Genomic DNA, 24,474 nt, shown 5'->3' with positions numbered 1-24,474 from the left:
AATACATTCTGTGGTTCATATGAAAGCTGCTTATTTTCAGCTCTGAACCAGCATTTTCTGATGAAGATGCTCAAAATTAGGCTCCTCAAGTGCATGTTCTGAGACCTAGAAAAATTGGCCTGATTTTTAAGGGTACTGTTCTCCCATAATTTCTATGAAAGTCAACAGCAGCTAGAGAAGTTCAGGCATTAATCAAGTCAATTAATTAGGTGCCTGAATATGTATTCAGGTTCTTAATTTAAGTATTGCATGGTGGATAATGTTCTGAAAGCTGCAGTACAATTACTGAGTTCCATCTCCTTCTTTCAGATAAGGTCTCAGGCTTCATATAAAAAGCATGACACCTGAAATATAACCAGTCCTATTTCCTGAACTTTCTATTTTTCTATTCTAGTGTGTTACAATGGAACATCTACAAGAGTATTTGACTCAATTTTTTTCTTTTTATTAAGAGTGAAAACTTGATTAAAACTAGCCAAATAGCATAAAAATCTGTACACATTCTTTTACATTTGCAAATGAATTTGATTTTAAGTGTGTTCATTCCTGTCTCATGTAAGAATAGCAGCAACTTATTATCTGCTAGGCTTGTTCCAAATAACTGATCTGCTAAGAATAGTAGTTCTAAATATGTCTTTAATTGAGCGTGCGAGTAAGGCAGCAAGGTTATGTAGCTACCTAAGGGAGAGGGGAAGACTCAAGATTGGGATTTCTTTCTTTTAATTGTTTCTCCCCAGGAGTTCAGGTCATGTAGAAAATGGTCTCTGTGGAATCCTGTTCTTAGGGAATCTTGGTCAGGATCCACATGGCACTGGGAGAAGGCTGTGAAGAAAGCAAAAGATGAAGGCAGATCCAAGGTCTCTGTGATAATAACTAGATTAAATAATATTAGGATTAAATTGGTGCCTGAGGCCTTGGGAGCATGGACACTTGTGGGACCCTGCAGAGTTTGAGAGAGGCTCAGAGATAGTTTATTGTTGAGCTCTAACTGACAGAGGTAGCTATGTGACACACAGTAATAGCAACAAATTAAATCCTCTGCTTTCATATTCCCAAGAAAGGGGACAGAAGAAAATAAGAGAAAATAATAATAATAATAAGTATACCACCACCCCAAAAAAACCACCCAACAAAACCCATGACACCAGATGAGAATACGGCCTCTGAACAGGCTGAGACAGATCAAAAGCCATTCCATTCCATTCCATTCCATTCCATTCCATTCCATTCCATTCCATTCCATTCCATTCCATTCCATTCCATTCCATTCCACTGCTTGCGAATCTTCCATTAAAGTAACTGTGCTGCTGCCTATGTCCTTTAAATGCAAAGGCTGAGCCTGACTGTTCAAATGCCTTTGTTGGCATTAAATTTTAGCCAGTTAATGAAATAACAAGATGGATATCAAATGCTATATTAGGATTTGAAATCAGCATCTTTGTTGATTACATATACAAAACATTCAACCAAAGAAAAAGATCATCTGGCATATTTTATTCCTGATTATAGGATGAGATATTAATTTCCAATTAAAATAGGAACTGAGAAATAATATGTTGCTGCAGAAGGTGAATAATAATTTCAAATAAGTAAAAGAACATATTGTGGTCATTTTACAGGCAGACTGTACACAGTCCAGCATTTGAGGAAAACAATCATAATAATTATTTGTCAAGCTCTCATAGTAATTGCTCTCTGTTTCAAAAAAAAGATGCTGCAATCACATCACATTCTCTTCTATGTTGTTTTTTTTTTTCTAGAATGAATATGTAATTTAATGTTATGTCCTAACTATCTGAATTAGTGTAGATTTCTTTTAAGCCTAAACTGCTTCTGACTTGATGGAATCCCAAGTTCAGAATCAATATTTTATTGATTTCCAGTTTAAAGCCTTGAGTATCATGTTTGAGTATTTGACCATCATAAGCCACTGTATTTCCATGTGATTTCCTGGTCAGTTCCATGAGCCTTCCAATATGTGATCACAATATTTTAATCAGGGATGAACTTCCATAAGCTAGAATGGCTGAATATTGATTATTTTTATGATCTGCAAGTAGATGAAATATTTTTACAGCGTACTTGCTTCATGATGGAGTTGATTCCAAACATTTTTATTAGAGTGTGCAGAAAAATGAATGTCCATAACTTTATTTCATTATGGCATTTTAAGTATACTTCTGGTTTGGCACATGACTGCAGCCACGAAAAGGATGGCACATCAATACAAAGTCATGCTTCTTTTCAAACCATTTGTACTGATGCTTACAGGAAGTGATTTCTTTTAAATAGGGGCAATTATTTTCTTTTGTTGTTTCCCAGTGTCTTAATTCCAAACAACAGGAATTAAGATAATAGCCAAAATGAGGCAAACAATAACTTCAAAACTTAGCATTTTTGGTAGGTTTTTGTTATCTTGCTTCACTGTCGAACATTCTGTGAATTGTACTTCTCAAGCTGATTTCATTGAAGTGCACACACAAACATCACAACTATGGATCTTTTTTTTTATTATTCTTTGAAGTGGGCTGAGTTTTTTCACGTTGCACTGAGCTATACTTTGTAGATCCTTCTATTTCTATTTCACTAAAAACCAGTCCTTGCTGCAGAACTATTTCATCAAGATCATTCCACTGAAAGCTAGGAACAAGGGGAAGTAATGCAAAAATGTCCTGCCAAACCTTTAACAGTCCATAGCAATGGATGTATACAGAAGGGGTTTCAAATGTCAGCTTGCAGGCTTGTTTAGAGAAGAAGGAATCTCAGCATATCATCCTCATAGGGTGATAAATCCTATATTTTTTGGTAAGAAAAATTTCTTATGAGGAACTTTATCCTAATGGGAAGAAACTCAGAGGCTTCAGGCCATGTCATCCCTTACAGAAGCTTTATTAGGCTGATGAGCTTCTGTCAAGCCATCTGCTCTAAGTCAGTTTCTCCAGACCTGCACTTAACAGCATGTCCCCCTGTACATGAACTTGTGGAATTTCTCTGTTACCTAGTTTCTTTCTCCTTTCCCTCTTGCTTTTGTGGACTTACATCTTGCAACTTTTCAACTCTGTGATCAGTTTCTTCAGCTCTCAGTGACAGGAGTTTTAAACACACGGGAACAATCTGTGTAGACTGCAAAGCCCGTGGTGTTGGAAAGCTACACCTTGCCAGGGGCAGCCTAATGAAGGAAGAGACAGCACTCTCCTGGGGCTCCTGGCATGCAGACAGATGTGCTGTTAGCATAGCCCTCAGGTGATGCATTATATTTGCCTTCAAGTCCTTTCTTTCACTGCTAAACAACACAAGAGACAGAGTAGGAAATGCAGATTCATGGAGAAGGGGAAGAGGAATATTTTTCTCCAACACAGCTTCCCACTCCACTGATGCAGTTGTGACAAAGCCATACTGGCAATTACTGCAAAGGCCTCCAGTCTTCCTCCAGCCTCTCCTGAAGGCAGACAGGGGCAGCAGCATTGCACATCAGCTGTAAGCGCTGGTGAATACGTAATATCTCACTCAGACATGCCCTGTCTGCTCATCCCTGCATTGTCCTGTGGCATCAGGCATGCCCAGGCCTCACATTCACTTGATTTTGAAGGCAGGACAGCCCTAGGAAGGTGACAGTCTTCTCATCCCCTGCTTGGCTTCTCTGGGTCACAGAAAGGAGACTGTCTACTCTCCTGGACAAAGGCACACTACAACACATCTTCATCATTTTCCTCAGTATAAGCATGAGCTATGTGCATTGTCACTTGCTGCTGCTCCTGGAGTCATATAGTTGTGTGAGAGTCTGAATGCCCATGCAAAGAGGCAGAAGGAGCAGAGGGTGGAGCAAACTTCAGACTCTTGTATCTGTTTAGCAAAGTCCGTAGACTGGGAGATGAAGGAGGAGTTAGATCAGTTTCCTTCTGTTTTCTCCCAAGTCATGTGGTGAATTCAGACTTGGCATAGGGCTGGCAGCACTGCTGGGTCCCCTTTCTCCTGCCCTGTGCTTAGAGACTCTGACACTTGCTCTACATCTGACTAATGAGTGAGTCAGCGACTAGTACAGTCATTTCTCCTCACAATGTTTCAGCTTCACTGTGGCACTGTTGTATTTGTGTATGCCAGACTTGTTCCAGAGTCTTTGACACTAAGCTCTTAAAGCCCTAATGTGCTTACATAACATGATATGGAGAACCAAGAAAGTAAATTTAATTAAATCTTTCCCCACTTCTTCTGACACACAGGAAGAGACAAAAGGAACTTCTTCTAGAGCACTGGGGAATAACGTGGCATACTCACAAAAGCAGCAAGGAAATTGAAGACACTGGTGGTGTATACTATATATAAAACGAGTACTAATCTTCAAAGGTTTAGGTGTTAGATATCTGAAATGAGGGAGAACCTGCACCTTGATGGCTGAATTCACATTCTGGTTTCTTTTAGCCATGGAGTTGACATCTGTAAAAGATATGCTGGTAAAAATAAATCTAAAACCCCCATATCCTTTTAAATTCAATATCAACTTTATTTCAAGAGAAGACATTTCATCAGTGATTTGGATAACTTTGCTAATGATAAAAAGAAAAACCCTCCATACAAATACTGCTGCAGTTACCATCTTGTTAATGCCTTAGAGAATTCTAGTGCAAATTTTTGAGGAGCTTTTGCTGAATACCCAGCTTTCAAATGGGTGTTTCTATTCTCTTCTCTCTAGTTTTATATAGAAGAATTGAAATACAGTAATCCCAATTAAAAAGCAACATTCACCAGATGTAACAAAGCAGTAGTATCAGAGAGTCTCATAGATTTTACCATGCTCAGAAAGAAAATAGCAGGGTGTCTCAACTGGTAACTGTAATTGTATCCTAGCTTTTCAGGGAAAAATACATCAAATGTAATTGCATGAATTTAATATCTTTGCTTGGGGAAATAAAAACCATTTGAAGAATGGAAGCAAAACCTTTCTGATTTAATGACATTCTGAAAACAAAGTCTGAAACCCCGTGTACTTCATTTATTGCTTCATGAGTACTGTAAGATGTCAAATGTTTATCAGCATGTTTCAAAATCTGGTGTAGAACCTGCATTTTGTAAGATATTCTTTCCTTTTAGCTTCTCCTGTGAAAGCTCTGCTTCCTCTCTTGCCAAAAGGGGGAAGAACCTGCAGTTCTAGAGAAATGCATTGCTTCCTTTAGAGTGGCAACATGATGCTCAGGGGGACGTTAAGGAAAGATCTTTTCCTTAATGTATATAAATATACTCATCCTTCCTCAGCCTTACCTTACAAATACAGGAGCTCTGTCCAGACAAACAAATAGTTCACATACAAAGGCAATTGAGTTACCTGTTTCATCTTGTGCTTTTCTGATAGCTCTATCCTCTGTGCATGGGATCCCTGTAAGGGATCTCTCCTCTCTTTCACTGTATTTAGCTGCCTCTTGGACTTGCTTCCCTGCTGCTAGAATACAGACACCAAAGTGAGAAGTAAAGTGGTAACCATTGCACATATCCTGTTCTGTCTGAAAACAGAATAGTAACTGTTTTTCTGGGAATAGAAACCATAAAAGAAACAATAACTTACCATGATGGGATCATTTGTGGTAGGTTGAATGAAACACATTTTATGGTCTGTGTGAAATTTTTCAGCCTATCAATTCTCTCTCATGAAAATTGCAAAAGTTCTTTTTAATTGAGAACGAAGCAAAGCCTTGTTTTTTTCTGAACATATTTTGGCTGGGAAAATATGCTCCCCCCAGATAATTTTTCCACAAATTATTGGTGGTCACATTATATCTTGCACATAGAGACAGCAAAGTCATTGAGACAGCCCACAACAAGTGGAACCTGTGCTCCTGATCCACAATTGCTTGTTCTAGTCACCAAATCCTGGCCTCTTCCTCAGAGGTAGTGAGCTACAGCTTGAACTGCCTGGAAAGCAGGCGGTTACATAGGAAATAAAACTTCAGGAATTCTTGTTACTCCATATTTGACTGTGAGCTGGAAAAAGTGTTTGGATGCTTTCATATAGAATAAATGACTTGTAGCCTGTGACTTGGTTTTGGACATAGTGAGTACAGTAGCAGGTACAAAAGTTCATTTTTATTCTTAAGATGTGCAGATTTCATTCAGCCATACAAGAGTAATGAACAGAATGTATTTTTTATCAAAAAGGCGATACAAAGAGAAAAAAACAAAAGATGCACAGGTTTTAAGCAGACCATCATTGTACTTATCATATCTAGAGAAATTATAACCTCTGTTACTCATTTTGCAGTGCCTTGAAGTGAAATTTGTTAAATAATTTTGTTGTTATCTTTGAAGTTAGGTAATGTAAAAAGATGTTACAAATAGAATATAAGAGGGAGTGAGCTGGCAGTGTTTCTAAAACATCTGAATCAATAATGGCAAATGAGTTAAAACAAATGAAAAAATATTTTATACCATCATAGTTTGGCATGGTTGTTAGAGGATTAGCCATTATTGAATGTTCCCATGTGCAGAAAGATAAGCCAGGGAAGGAGACTGACCTGTCTGAACAAATACCTTTGGCTGGAACTCAAGATAGTAAAGGAGAGTTTATGGCATTTGAGTAAAGGGGAAAACAACTCAGCAAGACTACAAGGATTTCATTAGGTTATACAGGGAGAAAATTAGAGGGGCCAAAGCCCAACTGGACCACAATCTGGAGCACATTTTCTTTCCTATGTGTACAAAGATAAAACCATAATTAAATATTTAAGCATCTAACTAAAACTGTTCCAACTTTTCTAAGTAGCCAAATACCCTAAAATTTTACAAAAATCACCATTAACTAAGTTTTTTCATCACCATTAACATGCCATTTGGTTTCTAGAATAATCTTTAATTATTACCTTTAGAGTCCCAGATTTAAAATGACTGGTCAGGTCAAAATACTGACCTTCTGCCCTGCTCCTTGCAAGATCCTATGACACAAATTTGTTGTGGTTGAAGTCTGTCAGGTCTTCTCTAGCATGAGACACTGCAACATATGTGACTTCCAGTGCTTTCCAAGGACATGCTATTACCCTAGCACCTCTCCACACAAACCTGCACAGAGGAAGATGAGCAAATTTTCTCAGAGCCACTGGGGGTTCTTTGGTTTCAATGGAGCTTTTTAATTTCAACTCTGTGGAGGCTGACCAGAGTTAAAGCAGATTGTTAAGGGCTTTGTTCAAATGGCTCCAACTGCTGACAGGCTTGAAGCATTGGCCACCTCTGTAGGAAGCCTCTTCCAGTGTTTGGCCACCCCATGGTAAAGGCAGTGTTTGTTGGGACTGAAGGGGAGAATAAGAAACCTGCCTCCACAATTTGTCCAATGGATATGGATGTTTGCTAGCAGCCTGAGTGCTGCTCTACCAGTTCATACCCAGTATTTTTGGAGGGGTGCTCTCTTTACTCCTTGTTATACTTGCATAATCCATATTTGGGTTATGCAACCGAAGTATGGCAGATTTTTTCATCTCATTTCATTTCATTTCATTTTGTTTCATTTCATTTTCCCAATAAAATTTTGCCCCAATTGTCCTTCCAGATTTATTTATTTTTTGCATAAATTAGCACTCATATTCAATGCAGCCATCACCCATGTTGTAACTTACAACAAAGCAAAAATCTCATTTGGCCTTCCTATGAAGCATGGCAGTCCTGTAAAGGACAACTGGAAATTGAGAAAGCAGTCTATACAATTTTTAATACCATCATACCTCTGTCAGGATCACCAGAAATGAAGATAGTTTTTATGACAGCTGGTAACTTTTTTATTTCACCCTAAATATTCAGCAGATGACCATAGCAAATGATAAAACTGTCTGCCTATTCCAGATGAAATATTGTCCTTTATAACAATTTTGCTGAAGAGATTTTGGCTTTTTAAGCTAATCAAGAGTCATCTATGAACAGACTGTGTTCTTTATCAAATGTCTATGTTTGCTCAAAATTTGCCAACTGGCTAGATTCCCCAACCAAAATGTTTTTACATTTATTCCATCACAAATTCCCTCCTGCCCTAACCTTTCTGAGGACTGCAAACAAGTAATATTTGGTGCTGAGTTTTATATTGAATATCAAGAGAAGAGACACCTCCTATCTTTACTTTTACATGATAGTTACTCATGGCTTTCCATAGTTCCAATAGCCCATTTTTTCTTTATTTCAGTTTTTTAAGTGGGATTCGCAAAATACACTCTCTGTTCTCGAGAGCACTGTTAGCTCCACACTGAATTCACAATAAAGGCACTAAATTAATTTCATGGCTGCTTCACAGTCACATCCTTCTAAGGACTTAGCTGAAGCTGGGATTATTTAGCTGTGAGATGCATTACAGTAAATGGAAAAATTAATAGTGATTTTCATGAAAATTTGGACTCTTTTCCTTCTCTACCTGTCCTTCAGTATCCCTTTTAGCACTATTGGGAGATTTTTCAGCAGTGTGCAGCTAGGACGTGGTGTTTGGTTTTCTGTTGGGATTTGTTTGCTGTTTTTTTCTTCTTTTCCTTTCTGGTTAGTAGTGTATGTGTGTACGTGCCCTCATCCTCTAAGATTTACTGACAGACACAGAGACTAAAATCAAAGCTGTGATAAAAAAAATGACCAAGAGTACTGAGAAGCTGTTAAACTTAAATTATTAAAGGAAGATTTGCATTACGCCCAATAGAAAATTAAGTATGATATTTAGGACACCTGAATTCTTCAAGGTCATTCAAAAATTAATGGTCTAATTTGAGTGACTTCAATTAATCCAATATTCACAGGACTTATGACTTACAGCTTTTCTTTGCTTAGTGAAAGCTAAGGTCTCTAAAATTAAAAAAAAAAGTAAGAAAGCTAACAAAATATTTTTCTATTAGTCTCTGCAGATCAATGATATTTTCTTCCAAGGGCTGAGAAACAAAGAAAAAAAAAGAAGTTTCACTGTTCAGGGTTCTGCTTTGCTTTTTGTTATATTTCAAAGACTTACTGAGGAAAAATACAACTTTATAGAGATGGCCAATGACAAATATTGTTATACTTTTGCATTTATATAAACTTGCCCTATGAAAACTTAATTGAACACTGTTTTATCTCTGGCTGAACACAATTACATGATTTCTTTTGTTTTAAAACCCCACACATTTCTAACTAATTGTCCTAAGTGAATTTTACAAATTCAAATGCATAAATGTATCAATAATTTATAATGATGAAAATGAAATAGAGTGGATTTTGACTCTGGGAAGTTAAGTTTAGGGAAAACATGACTTCTCATTCTGGACTTACTGAAAAATATCTTATTTACATATAAGGATTTTTATATTACTGATCTGGAGACAATTCATTCAGAAAATTTACATGTTGCTTTCCACTACAATACAATTATTTCTATAGGTGACATTGAGGCAGTCACCTCTGTAGTGTCAGACTATATGCTTGCAACCTTAATTTAGGTTTTCATTCCAAAATAGTCAAAAGGAAATTCTTCAATCAACAACTATTTATTCTCTTTGGAGGTGTGCATATCATATTGAAATATGATAATCCAAAGCATGTTTTACTGAGTCAATACATACTTAAGGGAGTGGCCTGTTTTTAAACATTGGCAAATCCTTTTACATTTCGTTTTCTACCTCCATCACCCACATGAAGGCTTGCCTCAGGAAACACATGGATGCTATCATTATCTCCTGCCAGCATTACTGATGTTTATGCTTCTTTTTTTAAACTAGTTTTAAAAAATGAGGAAGATCTGAGATAAAATTTCATGTAGGAAAGGGTAAATAGTGGGTGCTGTGCACTATCTGATTTTTGTGACCTCTTCCATAACTCGCTGCTTAGAAGCTTCACAAGAGGAATGCTGTGCCAAGCCCAGGTTCTTCCTGAGTCTCATTCACTTAGGGACTGAGAACAATTTCATTTTCTAGCTAGAAGAAAGCAGAATCAGTGATAAATTCACTGTCTGCTAGTCCTATGGGACTAATCAGCTGATAGAACACCCTGGCAGATAAATTTTTGAGACTATATATTAGCATATACAGGCATACAAATGTCAGGACATGCTGTACATAAGTGAGGGTGCACAAGCACTGGCATGCTCTCTGCTTCCCTGGGTGAATGTTCTGTCATCTTGCATACAAGAATTTTTTATTTTTTCTGTGTTTCTCAACATGAATCTGAGTGGTGTTTGTTTCATGTGATTTGAATGGGAGCTGTGAACCTTTTCTCACAAAGAAAGCTACAGATACATTGCCTCTGGAAAGAATTTTTTTCTGCTTTCTTTCAAGCTGCTCCTTGCTTGGTGATGCTGGTGGTGAATGTATGGTAGTGAGGAGCACATGAACTCATTCAGTCAGATTATGCTATATTCACAAAGCTTTTTAAATTCACCATCATGTCTGTTTGCTATGTTAAGCTCATATGTGAAATAGTTACTGAGGCAAAATTTTCTTGCCCAGCTGCAATGCAACCCAGGGAAAGCAAGATAGACATGCCTGCATTTGCACTCTCTGCTGTCCTATGAATTCTCAACTGAAATTTCTGAGTTTTAGGGCAAGCAAGCTGAAAAGACCTACCAAATCAGAGCCTTTTCCAATGATAAATGTAAGGACAGTCTTCATGGTTTGATTTGAAAGACATATAATAGCTGCATTGGGGTAAGGAACTATTTTTCAATTTGAAAGTTTTGGTGAACTTGCAGATTTTTACCTCCTTCCATCATATTAAAATGGCAAACATCTTCTCCAGCCTGGATTCAAGAAGTCCCAGTTAACAGCTAGTCTCTCACACATCCTACTTCCCTGGTGTACACAAGGTGTTCCTGAGACAAAATAACAGAGGCTGGATTGCCACTGCCTGTTAAACATCGAGTAACGTGGGAGGCCTGCAGATAAAAGCAACTTGCAGTCTGGAGCATATTGTTGTTGAATGACTCAAGGGGAAACAAGCAAAACTGGAAGGTTTCTTACTTCCAAGCTGCCTTGGGCCCCACAGCACAGGTCTGCAGTCCCGTGGGGTCAGCACTGGCAGTGCCCTGCAGCAGCTCAGCTAGCAGGAGGCAAGCAGGGAGCAGCCCAGGACCCAGCAGGGTCTCTGATGTGAAGTGCAGTCCAAGAATAGCGCCTTCTGACAGTGCTGGCCCAGCTGCAGATCAGAGGGAAAACCTATGTGGGGAGAAAACCACTGCTGCCATGTTGTTTCTGATCAGAGGAAGGGGACTTCAGTGTCTGCTCCTGCTGCAGTTGCACAAAAACTTAGTGTTTCAAACTTTGGCTGACTTTTTTTTGCAACCCCATACTGGCATATCTAGTACCACTTTTAACTAAAAGGACTGTTTCTGGTAACTGGAGAAGTGATGTTGATTTACATTGTTTAGTTATTAACACTGAAAGGGACATTGCTGTCTTGACCCTCAAAAACAGGAGATTAAAAATAAAAACTTCAAATGTAACAAAAAGTCAATTTTTCAAAGAAATCACTTTAAAATTATTTCAGTGGAAATCTATCTTCTTGATTAACCTTTCCTAAAATAAATAATATTGTGTAATGACAAGGAAAAATTAAAAAAAATGACAAAAGAGAATCAAAAGATGACAACTTGATTAAATAGTTGATTTCTCATGAAGCATTTCACTTTTAATGAATTCAAGATCTCTGGGGTGGTGGTGGGCATGTGTTTTATTTATTTATGTATTTATGTATTTTATTTATTTGTTTGTTTGTTTGTTTGTTTATTTAAAAATCCCTGACTGGCACCTTGTTTATACCTCTAAAGCTTAGTAAGAGAAAGAAGGAAATCCCTTTTATATATCGTTGTTATTTCATATTTTCATGTAATTTGATCTTTATAACAACCCTTTTTTTCTTACCATTGTAGGCAACGAGAGCTTAGAAGAAAATTATGTGCAGGACAGTAAAATGGGATTTGTCATCAATGCAATATATGCTATGGCTTATGGGCTGCAGAACATGCATCATTCCCTTTGCCCCGGACACGTTGGACTGTGTGATGCTATGAAGCCAATTGATGGCAGCAAGCTCCTGGAGTTCCTCCTCAAATCCTCATTCATTGGTGTTTCTGGAGAAGAAGTTTGGTTTGATGAAAAGGGAGATGCCCCTGGAAGGTAAAGAGGTTTCATCTCAACTATTAAACCAGAGGGTGGGAAGTGGGAATGTTACTGTGCTTGGTGATGTAGATTTCTTTGGCTTTTTTTCCTGAAGCATAAAGCATGGACCATTCTTTCCAATAGCCTGGAATAACTGGTAACACATGGTATCTTGTATTGGGACAGGAACTACAGTAGAGCTTATAAATTTCTGGTGTTACAGGAGATGAAAAACCTTCTAACTCACAGACTTCTGGTGTGCAAGGTACTATTGGGTCTCAGTACCAGGGTTTTAGCATGTATAAAGCCTATTACAAATGATTGGAATTTAATAAAGAATTTACCTGACATGGTTTTGAATAGAGGGCTGTAGAGCTCATCTATTTCAACTGGAGCTCTGCTGAAACCTTGCGAGAGACTAGTGTTGATTGGTAAGATCCTTTATGATCTCCTTAAGCTGTTTCACTCCAAATAGAATCAGATCAGTCCCTGAATTTAAAGATAGGTCTGTGTAGAGCAGGACAAATAATAGGGGGCTTTTGGCAGAAGTTTCTGTGTTTCACTCATTTGGGGTCTGGTCCCAGCTGTGGCAGCTGCTATTGTTTAGCCTCCCCAGCAGACACAGGATGTACCCCAGCAGTGGGTAAGGCAGCACCTTTGTGGACTTGGATGTCACCTTTGTTTCTCTTATGGTAGCGAACTGGCAGAGATCTTTCCTTTCATTTAGTTTTGTGCGTTCCATTTTAACACAGGGATTTTTTTTCTTTGTTTTCTTTTTTACAAATACATTTAATTCAGCTGCTGAAGTACAAAGTCCATTATTAATTGAAACCTACCCAGGGATTGCTTCACTGAAGTTTGTTTTCCTACTGAGTTGTTGAAGTGCTATAAAAGGCTCTCTCACTCCATCTTTGGGCTTATTGCATAAGTGCATCTGAGTGCCAGCACCACACAAAGAAGGGCTCTGGAGCAAACAAGAGTTTTCATGTCTTTCCATGCCTCCAATGAGTATTCATAAGACACAGTGGTCTTAAAACAACTCTTATCTCTATTACTAGGTTTTATTAGCAAAACTGGCCAATATTTTGCCATTTTCTAGATTGTTTTTTTTTTTTTCTATTTTCATATTTAAACAGTATATAGGTAGGGGGATAGAATATAAGAAAATAAAGGTTGTATAGAAAGTAATCTTACCCCTAAAGAGTTGCAGCTGGGCCAATTATTAAAGATTAGGAGCAGGCCTGACTTTAACAGGCCACAGCTGTAACCAATAAAAAGAAGAGTGGTTTAAAAGAGTGGATTGGCTGGTTGAGGGGGAGCTGGAGTCCATTGGCTTCTGTGAGAAGAAGGAAGAGTCAGTGCTTAGAGGAGCTGCCCATAGGAAATGTCAAGGAGGTATGAAATGCTTGCACGAAGGAGACAGCAATATGGGACCTTTGCAATATAATGACAACATATATACATTTAAACAGTTTGTTACATTTAATTAGTGACAAAAAACTAGTCAGTTTGGTCTTGTTGAGCATTGACTTCAGAATTTTTTAGTTGAAGATACAGATGAGTTGAGGTTAGACTTTGAAAGTAAAGCAAGAAATTCCCTTACATTTGACCACATACTTATCATCATAAATGCATAAATCAAGTCTTTGCACTTATAATTTAGATAATACAGAGAAATTACTGCTTAGTGTAGCTTTATGCTTTTTGAACACTATTCGTGTCCATAAAAGCATTACTCCAGCTTTGCACATGCTACGTTTTCTGTCTGTTAGCTATTTGGTTTGATGTTTAGATGTAATTTTCCAATTTTAGCCTAATTCTGATTTATTATTTTGTCACCCAAGAGCATTTCCACAACTCTCATCTGTACCAAGCATAAAATTAGATTGAACAGTTGCTGAATTTAAAACATAGGAGAGTTTATACCAGGATATTCCTCTGAGTATGCCAGAATGATAGAATTTATTCCATCCATCATTTTTGTCTATAGCAAGGTTCATTTTTCTTGATTCCCTGGCCTACTTAGAATTTGATAGGTTTTTTTTAGGTAGGGATTTTTTTGTTATTGATCCTCATTTATATTTTCACAGTTGCAGCTAGCAAGTTTGGGCAAGGAAATTCAATTAACCTTTTTGTTATTCATTCTGTAATCCTTGAATCAATCTGTGGCATTTATAACATGGGCAATATGGTATCAGAGAATTGCTGTGTGTATATGAACTGTGACCTGCACAGTCTGTCAAATCCTTGTATGGCAACAGCAGTTTAACAGACTCATCTGTAGCTTCAGATGGCTGTAGTGCTTCCACAGCTTTGTGTGGAAAGTCTCTTCATGCATCAGTGAACAGACCATAGCACAGTGTCAATTCCCAGGAGTTTTTGTACCTTAGCAAAATGGACCACATACAAAACCTAAATATAGCAAAGTCAGTCTGCTATGAAATTTCTTTGTTTTTTGGCTTCTCTATGCAAGTGCAAGAATGTCACACAAATGTGTAAAATGTTTTTACACATCTTGTCCTCAAATCATGTGAACAAATCAACTTCCCAAGGTGAAATAATATTCCTCTTAGAAGGCAGCAAACTTTCTCATAATTTTCAAAATCTGTGAGGTTCTTTGAGCAGTTGACTCCCACAAAATCTTAATTGTCATCATGATGAGCAGAGAAGATAGAGTTGCCTATAATTATGTTAGTGTGGTACTCCCATAATCTTCTGTTTTGAAACCCATACAGCTTCATGAAGCCTTAACCATTTGTTTAGACACAACTCTTTTTCTGTCTCAGGCTCAATTCATTCTTTCAAGGTTTTTATCAAAATGAGATTGGAAAACACAAAGTGTGTATTTCTTCTGTGAAGAATCTTTTCTTTGAATATCTCTTATGCAGAAATACAAAGGAAACTTTTATTGGAAGGGCACAAATGCAGCATTTAGCTGGCTGCACTGCCTCTGGGAAAAAATGCCATGGATATAACTCTGGAAACTCAGCTGTCTGTGCTCTCTATACTGTCATTAAGAACATGCTGGTAAATTTACTGCACTTTTTACTTTCATTGCGTATCTCCCATTTACTTCCTCTGTAGCAATCACATCACTCAAATTTCCAGAAATGGCTGGAGAAGGTGTGAAGGATGCAATAGTCAACACAACATCCTTCTCTGGAATAAGACATATCTTTTAGCTTTGGTCTGTTTTAGGTAATTGCCTCCTTTTATCTTGTGGTTGGTATGAAGAACCTTTCCTCCTTTCCCCTCTAGAGCAAATGATTTCCATAGACCTCTGACCATAAAATGCTTTGTGACAACAGGCAGGAGAACTTTCAGCCTCAACAATGAACCTTTGATATATGGAGAAATGCTGAGGTTCACAAACTAAGACAAAAGTTTCACCTAACTAACATTTCATCTTAACTAGACTTGGACTTAGAACCATGTAAGTCTATTTAGTTCAAAATTTCCAACAGCTGTTCAGGCTTCAGTCATGAAAACGCTACCTACCCCAGTGCTTTGAATGAATAATCAAATTTTGCCTTATGCAAGGCCTTCAAACTTGCATGTAAACAATTTTTTTTTTCAAATATGCATTTTTATTTCAGAATTTGGATTAATGGGTGGTTATTTCATCCATTTACATCCCAGCATTGCTCAGCATCTCTTTTCCCTCCTGTCTTTCAGGATAGCAAACATAAGTATCAGTCAGGTATTATGGCTGTGGGAAAAGGTAACTTCAGCTATCTCAGATTAACCGGAATAAGAGTGTGCCTGTGACCAGCTGATTTATATTCTGGTTTGCCTTACAAGTAACTTGCTCATAAGACGCCACCTACTGGGTCACATCATTTCCCAATATACCAGAGAGCTTGCTCTTATGTTAAAAGAAGGATTAATTTTTTTCCTGCTGGATGTTTCAATGGCTTCTTTAAATGCTGCCATGTGTGTGAAATACAACTGCCTCCAAGAAGTCTCACTCTCTGAGAGCCTCACAACTCTTGTCAAATCTTCTTTTGGGGTAATAATTATTAGCATGGACACAGCCCAAAGTTGTTCAAGTTGTATGTATGTGAGAAAGGGGATGGGAAGAGGTATTCCAGCACTGAATTTGTCTTTGCCCGAAGCACAGATTTTTCATTAAGAAAGAAGGAAAGGATAAAGAACTTAAGCACATCTCCATATACCAAGTGTATTTGCTAGACCACATTTTTCTACTTAAAATTCAAGCTGCATATCAAAGCTGCAAACATTGTACTACAACTTGTCATAACGCAAGGCTGTGTAAGAGCTTTTAATCTACATACTTTATTCTTTGACAGGTAACCTATAGGAAAGGGAATAGTTTACAAGAACACAGGAGAACCTCTTAATTGATATTGCATTAATGTCACTCTGTGCCTTGCAATGTGTTTTTGTAAAAATGAAAAAAGTATGTGGACTCAAAAATTCCATTAAGGGAATGTGAGGTTTTAGCAATCTTTTATTCCCCTTCCTGAATTAATTTTCCAGCCCAGAGTAACTGATTTTGTATCAGTTTAATATAAGGTCAAACTGAAATCCAAGTACATTTTCCTTGCTAGGAAGAGGAATGCACATTTCTACTGAGCTTTACTCTTGTCTGTTGAGCATCCATTATGAAATGCCTGACTTTCACTGCTTCTTGTTATCCTGATTCTTCACAAGCCTGGAAACAGCATTTCTTTTTTTAGGCGCTTCCTTTAGTGTTAGAGCTGGGATATGAGAAGCAATTGTTCTCCAATGAATTTGAAATTTACCCGTTTCCTAAGCAATGCCTTGATTAGTGCCCAATTCCCAGCCAATGGAGCTGCCTCCTGCTTGGAGCTCCATTGAACTCAGTGGCAGGGGTCCTTTTCACACATGATTCAATGGAGCTCTGCAGTGGCACTGGCATTATCTGAGCACGCGTATTTGCAAAACTGAGGTCTAATTACAGCTGTAAATATGCATTTCTTTAAATCATCTTCAACAAAGACTTAGTTAAGAAAATTACTCTGTTCTACTCTAGAGAATAAATCTAGCACCTCTTCCCTCTGTGAAGTGCAGAGAGAGTTGAAATTTTGCATATTTGAACCTCAAAATGGAAAAGAAACAAAAGGATGTCTCTCTTTGCTCACAACCAAACATCCCAATTTTATTTATGGCTTGTACGTTGCTTACCTTACCTTTCATTCTTAACACATGTACAGATTAGCAATGCCCGTTTATAAACAAAAGATTTTTTTTCTCTGGAGACTGAGATAATCCAAGTACAGAAGAGCAAGGCAGTAGATCCCAGGCTTGGAAAATATAAGATGCTTTATTTTCGCTTTAATGCTGATTTCTTGTTCTCAGTGCTCTTTCTCTTGTCATTTATTAAACAAAGTCCTCCCCCTTCCCATCTTAAGAGACCAGGATGTGGGTTTAGCCTCTTTTGTGGTTCTTCCTCTCTGTACACGCTCCAACATTCATTCTTCCATTCTTGCTTATTTTCTACTAAGAATCAAGTTACATTCTGTGGGTGAAAGAATGAATATAATAAATATCAAGAAGGGATGCACACACCTCAGGTCCAACACACTGAAGGCAATGGGGCAGGCTGGATGTTTATTGTAGCAGTTTTTTATGCTTCCCTTACCTTAGCCTTGGGAAGTGCTTTCCTCCTTGCCTAGGGTGAGAAAGTAAATGTTGAGACTGAGGTGCTAACTTTTCCTGACAGGATCACTGGGCTGCATGAAATGAATGGTCGAACTTAGGGCTTACAGCTAAGTTACGGCAAACCAATTTGATTGGTCTGAGCATTTCTGCTTAAGAGCTCCCAGCAAGGGCTATATTTTACAACCAGCCTGCACGGAGACACAAAGTGAAGGTTAAAGAAGTTTTCACAAATTATTTGAACTAGCAGCACCCAGACATTGCCTACACATGCATCTTCAGCAGAGTTTACTGTCTTTGGTGTACAGTTCTTCCTGGACATGCAACTTTTTAGCCATAATTTTATGCAAGCAAGGCAGGCAATCAGCATTTGTGTGCAAATCGGAGCTGACGCTTCCTGTGATTCTGCTGCAAATCCTAAAGGATTTTGGGTTTTTGTGAAACACAAGTCCCTGGAATTAGGGGATAACTTGAATATTTAGAGGCAGAAGAAGAAGAGCAAGGTAAATTTATGTCCTTTATGTTGCAGAACAGTGACTCATTGTTTTTTTCCTTGCAGATATGACATCATGAACCTGCAGTACATAGAGCCCAACCGCTACGACTATGTCCTCGTTGGGACCTGGCACGAGGGCGTGCTCAACATTGATGACTACAGGATTCAGATGAATAAGAGCGGAATGGTCCGGTCAGTGTGCAGCGAGCCTTGCCTGAAGGGCCAGATCAAGGTGTGCCTCAGACACTTACTTTCTGCTGTAGAAATAGGAATATCCAGTCAGTGTTTTTTACCTAAACCCAAGCAAGCTCCTTTCCAGCCAATGGGTAGGACTTCCTTTCCTTCAGGAATGCCAAAATGATAGAATCCTAGACTAATATCTTTCTTTAACAACAGCATATACAGGCCTATGTTTTCTAAAATTACCCTTTGTACAGATGCAGAATCTTCTAGTGTGACAGAATTTGAGTTTCACCTTATGTGAGAAAGATTTTCACTTAGTCATTGCCTACAACATTCAGTGGCTGTGATTCACCTGGGGGCTGATCTTGAAAATATTGTGACCCACAGGAGTCCAGTATTTTGTTCCAGCAGTTACACCTGCAAGGAAAAGTTGAAAAAAAATTCCAACAAGCCCCCTGCCTATTTATATCTCATGTTCACAACAGGATGTATGGAAACACAAATGAAATAACTCTGTTTTCACCAAACAGTAGCACTTGCATCAGGCTACAAATAATTTGTTACCAGTCATGTCTGGATGATATAAAGACGTGTTTCACCACTCTCAGAATGGTATGGATGCATTACGTTTAAAATGGCATGAAGCCATTCAGCAAAATCTCCTTAGAGTAGACTTCCCTTTCTATTTTCATTTAATAAGCACATTTGCTGCTTTTTATTTCTATATTGCTACTCTAAAGAATAAGCAACTGATGATTTGGCAAAGGCACAGTGACAAAATCCAACATCTTGGAGGAGAAACATTATTGGTATTTACCACCCTCCAAAACATCTTTTTTCTGTTTTTGAGGTTGTGCAGTTTGTGTATGTGTGTATATGTAAACACTATGCATAAAAAATGCCAGCTTCAGCTCTTCTTGAAGCCTATTGGACTCTCTCCACAGACTGCATGAGGAAATGTTAAACAAACAAACAAAAAAAAAGCCCAGAAAGCTAGTATTCAATAAAACAAAATTTTGCATTTCATTACTGTACTCATCTCTGCATATAGATGGATAGGAAGACCTGGAAGAAAAGACTGGATTCCTCCTTCCTGGCAAACAAGGACAGAGTTTTTGTCAGAGCCCTAGGAGCCAGAGATATCCTTAATCTTTCTTTCAGCCTCAGGGTAATGAAACTAGGAATCAAGACAAAGAAATAATCTTTTCAGCATTGGATCATGACATTTAGCAGCCCTCACAGCAAAGAAAGAAAGTTTTCAGGGACATTTGTCCCTAAAAGAGCTGCTGTGAAGCATGAGGTTGGTCACTGCTTGCTTTTTTTTTTTTTCTGCTAAAACCCAATAGATCCTTTTAGCAGGATGTTTTGTAATTTGTTCTTATTTTAATTTCTATTTTCACTTGTGTTATGAACCCCAAGGAGACTTCCAAATCAATTGGAATGTATGTTTATGTGAATGTGCTTGTGTGTACCTGTATAGACATGTATTTATATGCATTATTTCTCCTGATTCTAACCTTTGAATTTGTTTACTGCTTTTTACTATGCAATAGATATTAAGCATGGGCTGAGCTGCTTGTCCTGACCTCTGCCATCTCACAGATTAAACCTCAAGTTTGATTGAAAATATGACATTCACCATGCCTCTGTAGAGAGGGAAAATGGTTTTGTACTTTTAACTCAGAACAGCTCTCCTCAAAACAAAATAAAATTGGCCCTAGAGGTTATCCTTGAAATCCTTAGCACAGATTTTAATACAGGGATCGATACAAAGTCATGATTGGTGTTTTCTAGCTGTTTGAAATGTGCCATACCCAGGAATCCTGTCTTGTTTTAAACACTGTATTGTGTAATGTGTTTGCTGGGGGGTGAGGGTGTGTGCCTCTTTGTTTTCTGATAGAGGATCAGAACCGAGGATGTATTTTGTATTGCAGGTGATCAGGAAAGGAGAAGTGAGCTGCTGCTGGATTTGCACTGCTTGCAAGGAGAATGAATTTGTTCAGGATGAATTCACCTGTAAAGCCTGTGAGCTCGGCTGGTGGCCAAATGCTGACCTGACAGGTAGGCGTGTGTCCCTCCAAACACATTCTTTTCCTGCAGGACAAGAGGAGAGTGCTGTGTGCTGGACAGTAAGGTGGCAGCACGCAGAGATATTAAAGGTACATATTTGGACACATGTTCCACTGCAGTTTAGGGTGACTGTCTTTCAGCTTAGTGCAACAGCAGAGACAATAAAGACAGCAAAATTTCTGCCAAAAAGAAATGTTATAGTCTGTCTGTTCCTTTCCTTCATTCAGCACAAGTATTTATAAAGCTGTTTAGACTCTAGTGACCTCAGCAGCATTTGCTGCAATTTAGCAGTGACTGTCGCAAGAGTTCAGTGCATTCTTGTCATATTGACTTGATACTCTTCTCTGACCATTTTACCATGCAATTAGTAGCACTTTATCTGGGATTTCAGGACCTTCAGTAACTGATTACTGGACTCTTGTTTGGTATAAAGATCGTTCTCACTGGACCCACCAGCAAGAGGAATTTTAACAAAATCCTGAGAAAAGCTGTCTGGAATAAGTTAAGTTGCCCTTGTGTATATGCCTTAAATGAGTTGCATGCTTTGGCACCCTTCTGTTTATTTTTTACCTATCAAGGTCAACCTCCACTTCTGCTCTGGGCTTTGCAGCAGCCACTATCCCCCAAAAAAAGCTACAACACATTGAGAAGCATCACCGTGACCTTAACATTTGCTTTGTATCACTATGAAAGATTAGAGTCACCTCTGCCCCATGTCACCTCTGCAAATCTTGGATGTCAGCATTCAGCAGGACATTATTTCTAGTCACAGAAACAATCTAAACACCTAGCCAAAGATCAAATGTGCAACTTAACACGTCTTTACCATGACTGGCTGACAGATATTGCTGCAACTTTTAGCACATAGACAAAATCCTCAAACTTCAGTTATTTTCTTCTATAAGATACTTCAAGCTAGTAATTGAAGCCAAATGAGCTCTCAGAGCATGTATTTTGAGAGGGAAACTATCTACTTCTCCAGGTAAAAATACAGTATTAATCACAAGAGACGGGTAAATGTGACCCATTGTCTGACTTGGTTTTCCATGGAAAATAAGTTATGGTTGTGTCCCAGATGTGTGTGTGTAAATGTCTATTTTCCATACCTTCCACTCCCACCACCCTGCTCTGCCCGTGCTCTGGTATGCAGCTAAACAAACAGATTTGTCAGGATACAGAAATCTTCTCAGACTCTTCAGGTTTCAGGTCAGGGGGTTGTAAGGAGAGGAGTTAATGAAAAATATATTCTGTAAGGGCCTAAATCACAGAAACACATCTGGTATTAATAAACACAAAAAAATCCACAGAACCTTTCATACATGGCCTGACTATTTGAAAAGCCCATATTTAATTCCTGCTCCTAGGACATATCCATACACAATCAGGTTTTGCTGGTCTTGGAGGTTCACAGAATTGCTTGTACCTACTCTTCAGGGAAGAAAAAGGGATCTATTGATTAAAAAGAAGCCAGAACAAAAACCTGGTGAGAGATCAATATGCACTTGAAAGAATATGGTTCAGAGCTACCAGCTGCTCAGAGTTGCTCAAAAGGGGTCATGTCAAAATGACAGGCACTGCTGAAAAGAGCTGCGGAAAGAATCAGTGCTGGAAAAAGTCTCCAGGGCATGTTGCAATCTATTAACTTTTAATGAAATCAGTAGATGACCTGCTGATTTGTGTTTCTTCTCAGCAAGGAGACTGGACTGCTGCTGTTCTGAAATCACAGTAACCTCAGCCAAATGACAGCATAGCCATCGACTTATTTCCTAGAGAACATTGAAATGGCAGTCTGCTCCCGCACAGCTTCTTCAGTCTGTCTAATTGAAGAAAAAAACCTTCTTTTTTAACCCCTAAAATTGATTTACTTGAACTATACTACAAAGTACAAAGCTGTGAAAGGAAGCTGATGCTATCCTAATCTTTAGAAGAAGGGGATTTATCTAGATAAACTCTGTCTCTTGAACCTTGTGGGAGTCACCATTGGTATGATTTAATCTGGAATTCTCTTTTCTTGCCAGGACTCCCATCAAATGTGTTTTTATAGCTTGATTTTATGTGTTGTATTCATACCCTGACAGTCACCATAGCATCTAGACACAGGCGGTAACATATCACAGTGCAGATTGTTTTTCCCTTTGCCTTAAATCTTAAATGCTAAACATGTATGTGGCTTTAGACTCATTTTCCATCCCAGATGGAGGCTCTAAAATCCTTAATCCTTTTAAGAAATGTGATGCACATACTAACCTATTTTGTAAGACATGCTTTTCAAGGTGCTCATTTTCTCCATTTGAAATCAGTCTCTGTGGCTCAGCAATCATTTCATGACATTTTAATTTTATTTTTAAATGTACACAATTTTTTTAGATTGCTTCCCTTAAATATGAATGCAGTGAAATGGACTCAGTGGACACAAAGGATTTCTCACCATAGATGATGAAAACCTGACCTGAGAAATAGTCACTAAAGCCAGTACCTTAGACCTTGTGCCAAGAGAAATCTTTTATAGTACCAGAATATAAGATGGATGAATGTCAAACTAGTAAACTCAGTTTACATAAATCATCTTAAATAAGCAATAAAACAAGATAGGAAATGAAGTTTTATAGTCTTATGAAAAGAATCATAAGGTTTTGGAGCCAACAGTTCCCTGGGATGGGTTAATGACCTCACAAAAGATCATAGTATCTCTTATCGTCCTTGTGCTATGATTATAGTAATAAAAAAAAAAAAAATTATTAGCCTTCTGATCTTGGAAATTATTCACAGTCAAAATGCAGGGAAAATAGTACATGAAAACTACCAGATAGCTTTTACCAGAAAATTTTAACTGTGAAGCTTTTGCTCTGATTTTTTTGTGGTTTGGTTTAATTGTTGAGGGGGCTGTTTTGTTTTGTTTTGTAAATGCATGCACAATTTCCTGAGTGTCCTCCCCCAGTCTCAGTGGGGGTCCAGAGCCCACTTTCTCCTAGCTGGGAAATGACCCACCTTCACAGGTGCTGACAACCAACAACTGTTAGCTGGTAATAAGCAGCCTAGGGAACTTTTTGCAGTTTGTACAATATGTGGTTCTTGGGCTTGCTGGTACACAGGAATTACACTGGTTTAATGAAACATTTCTAAGCAAATCTTACATGGGATAAGCTTAGAGTAAATGATAGGCTTAACTACCATGTTGGATCTGGGTTAAGCCCCTGAAAATATAGTTTAAAATGGAGTAATATGAGTATGTCTTTATGTTGTTAAGCTTAAAGTCCATATTAAAACTTAACCCTTCCAACAATGACTGACCAGATTCTTGTATGAGAAGAGCTTCACATGTACTAATCAATGAGCAGGAGCTTCTGATCCTTAGTCTTTTATTAAATCATAGAGGAGCCAGCTTCCAGTCAGGGCTGCTAAAGCCAATGGCCAAAGGTTCACACTTCTAATAAAGAGGTTCTCCTTCCTATTTCACCACAAGAGTATTGGTTAGAAGTACGGATTTCCTGAGTCTTGAACAGACCATATTGAGCAAATTAATTTTCTTTATAAAATTTTCTCTTTGTTTTATAATATTTTCTTTATAAAATAAGACCTCTGGTAGCCAGTGCTATAATCTCTAATGTTTTTCATGTTACGGGCATATGTAAGAACAGCACCTGTAGTTAAGTCAGCTTGGAGACAAAGTGGACAGAATTACAAAACCTTCTTTCAGTTCACATGACATTGGCAGACATTAAAAGTTCAAGCAGAAATTTTCCATGTCAGGACTTTGCCTTGGGCTAATTTTTTTTTTTAATTTAAACAAAAAAATAAATTCTCTCCTGTTTCTCAAAATGAGGTTACAGTAAAACTGTTCAACCCTCATCCATACCTTGTCTTACTTCTCAATTATTTGGAAGGAAGGACTTTACATTACAATACAGGTATCTACATTAGAGTAGAAATATCTAGTGGTACTTTTTGTCACCATATGGAAGATGCATATAAATTAGGCAAAACTGTGGGACTCAGAAACTTTTTTTTCAT

At 38.1% G+C, this 24,474-nt stretch overlaps 1 protein-coding gene across 1 annotated transcript in view; it reads left to right on the top strand.

Moving 5' to 3' along the window:
- GRM1 (glutamate metabotropic receptor 1) overlaps positions 1–24,474 on the top strand; it is a 181,161-nt gene that overhangs the window by 123,257 nt on the left and 33,430 nt on the right. The window contains 3 exon segments of the mRNA XM_036379625.2: positions 11,843–12,089; positions 18,274–18,442; positions 20,328–20,454. Coding sequence (XP_036235518.1) covers positions 11,843–12,089; positions 18,274–18,442; positions 20,328–20,454 — 543 coding nt within the window.

This window comes from Molothrus ater, chromosome 3, assembly GCF_012460135.2.
Source record: "Molothrus ater isolate BHLD 08-10-18 breed brown headed cowbird chromosome 3, BPBGC_Mater_1.1, whole genome shotgun sequence".
Lineage (NCBI taxonomy): Eukaryota > Metazoa > Chordata > Aves > Passeriformes > Icteridae > Molothrus > Molothrus ater.
Note: the sequence above shows the minus strand (reverse complement) of the source record. Positions and strands in the feature narration are given on the sequence as shown.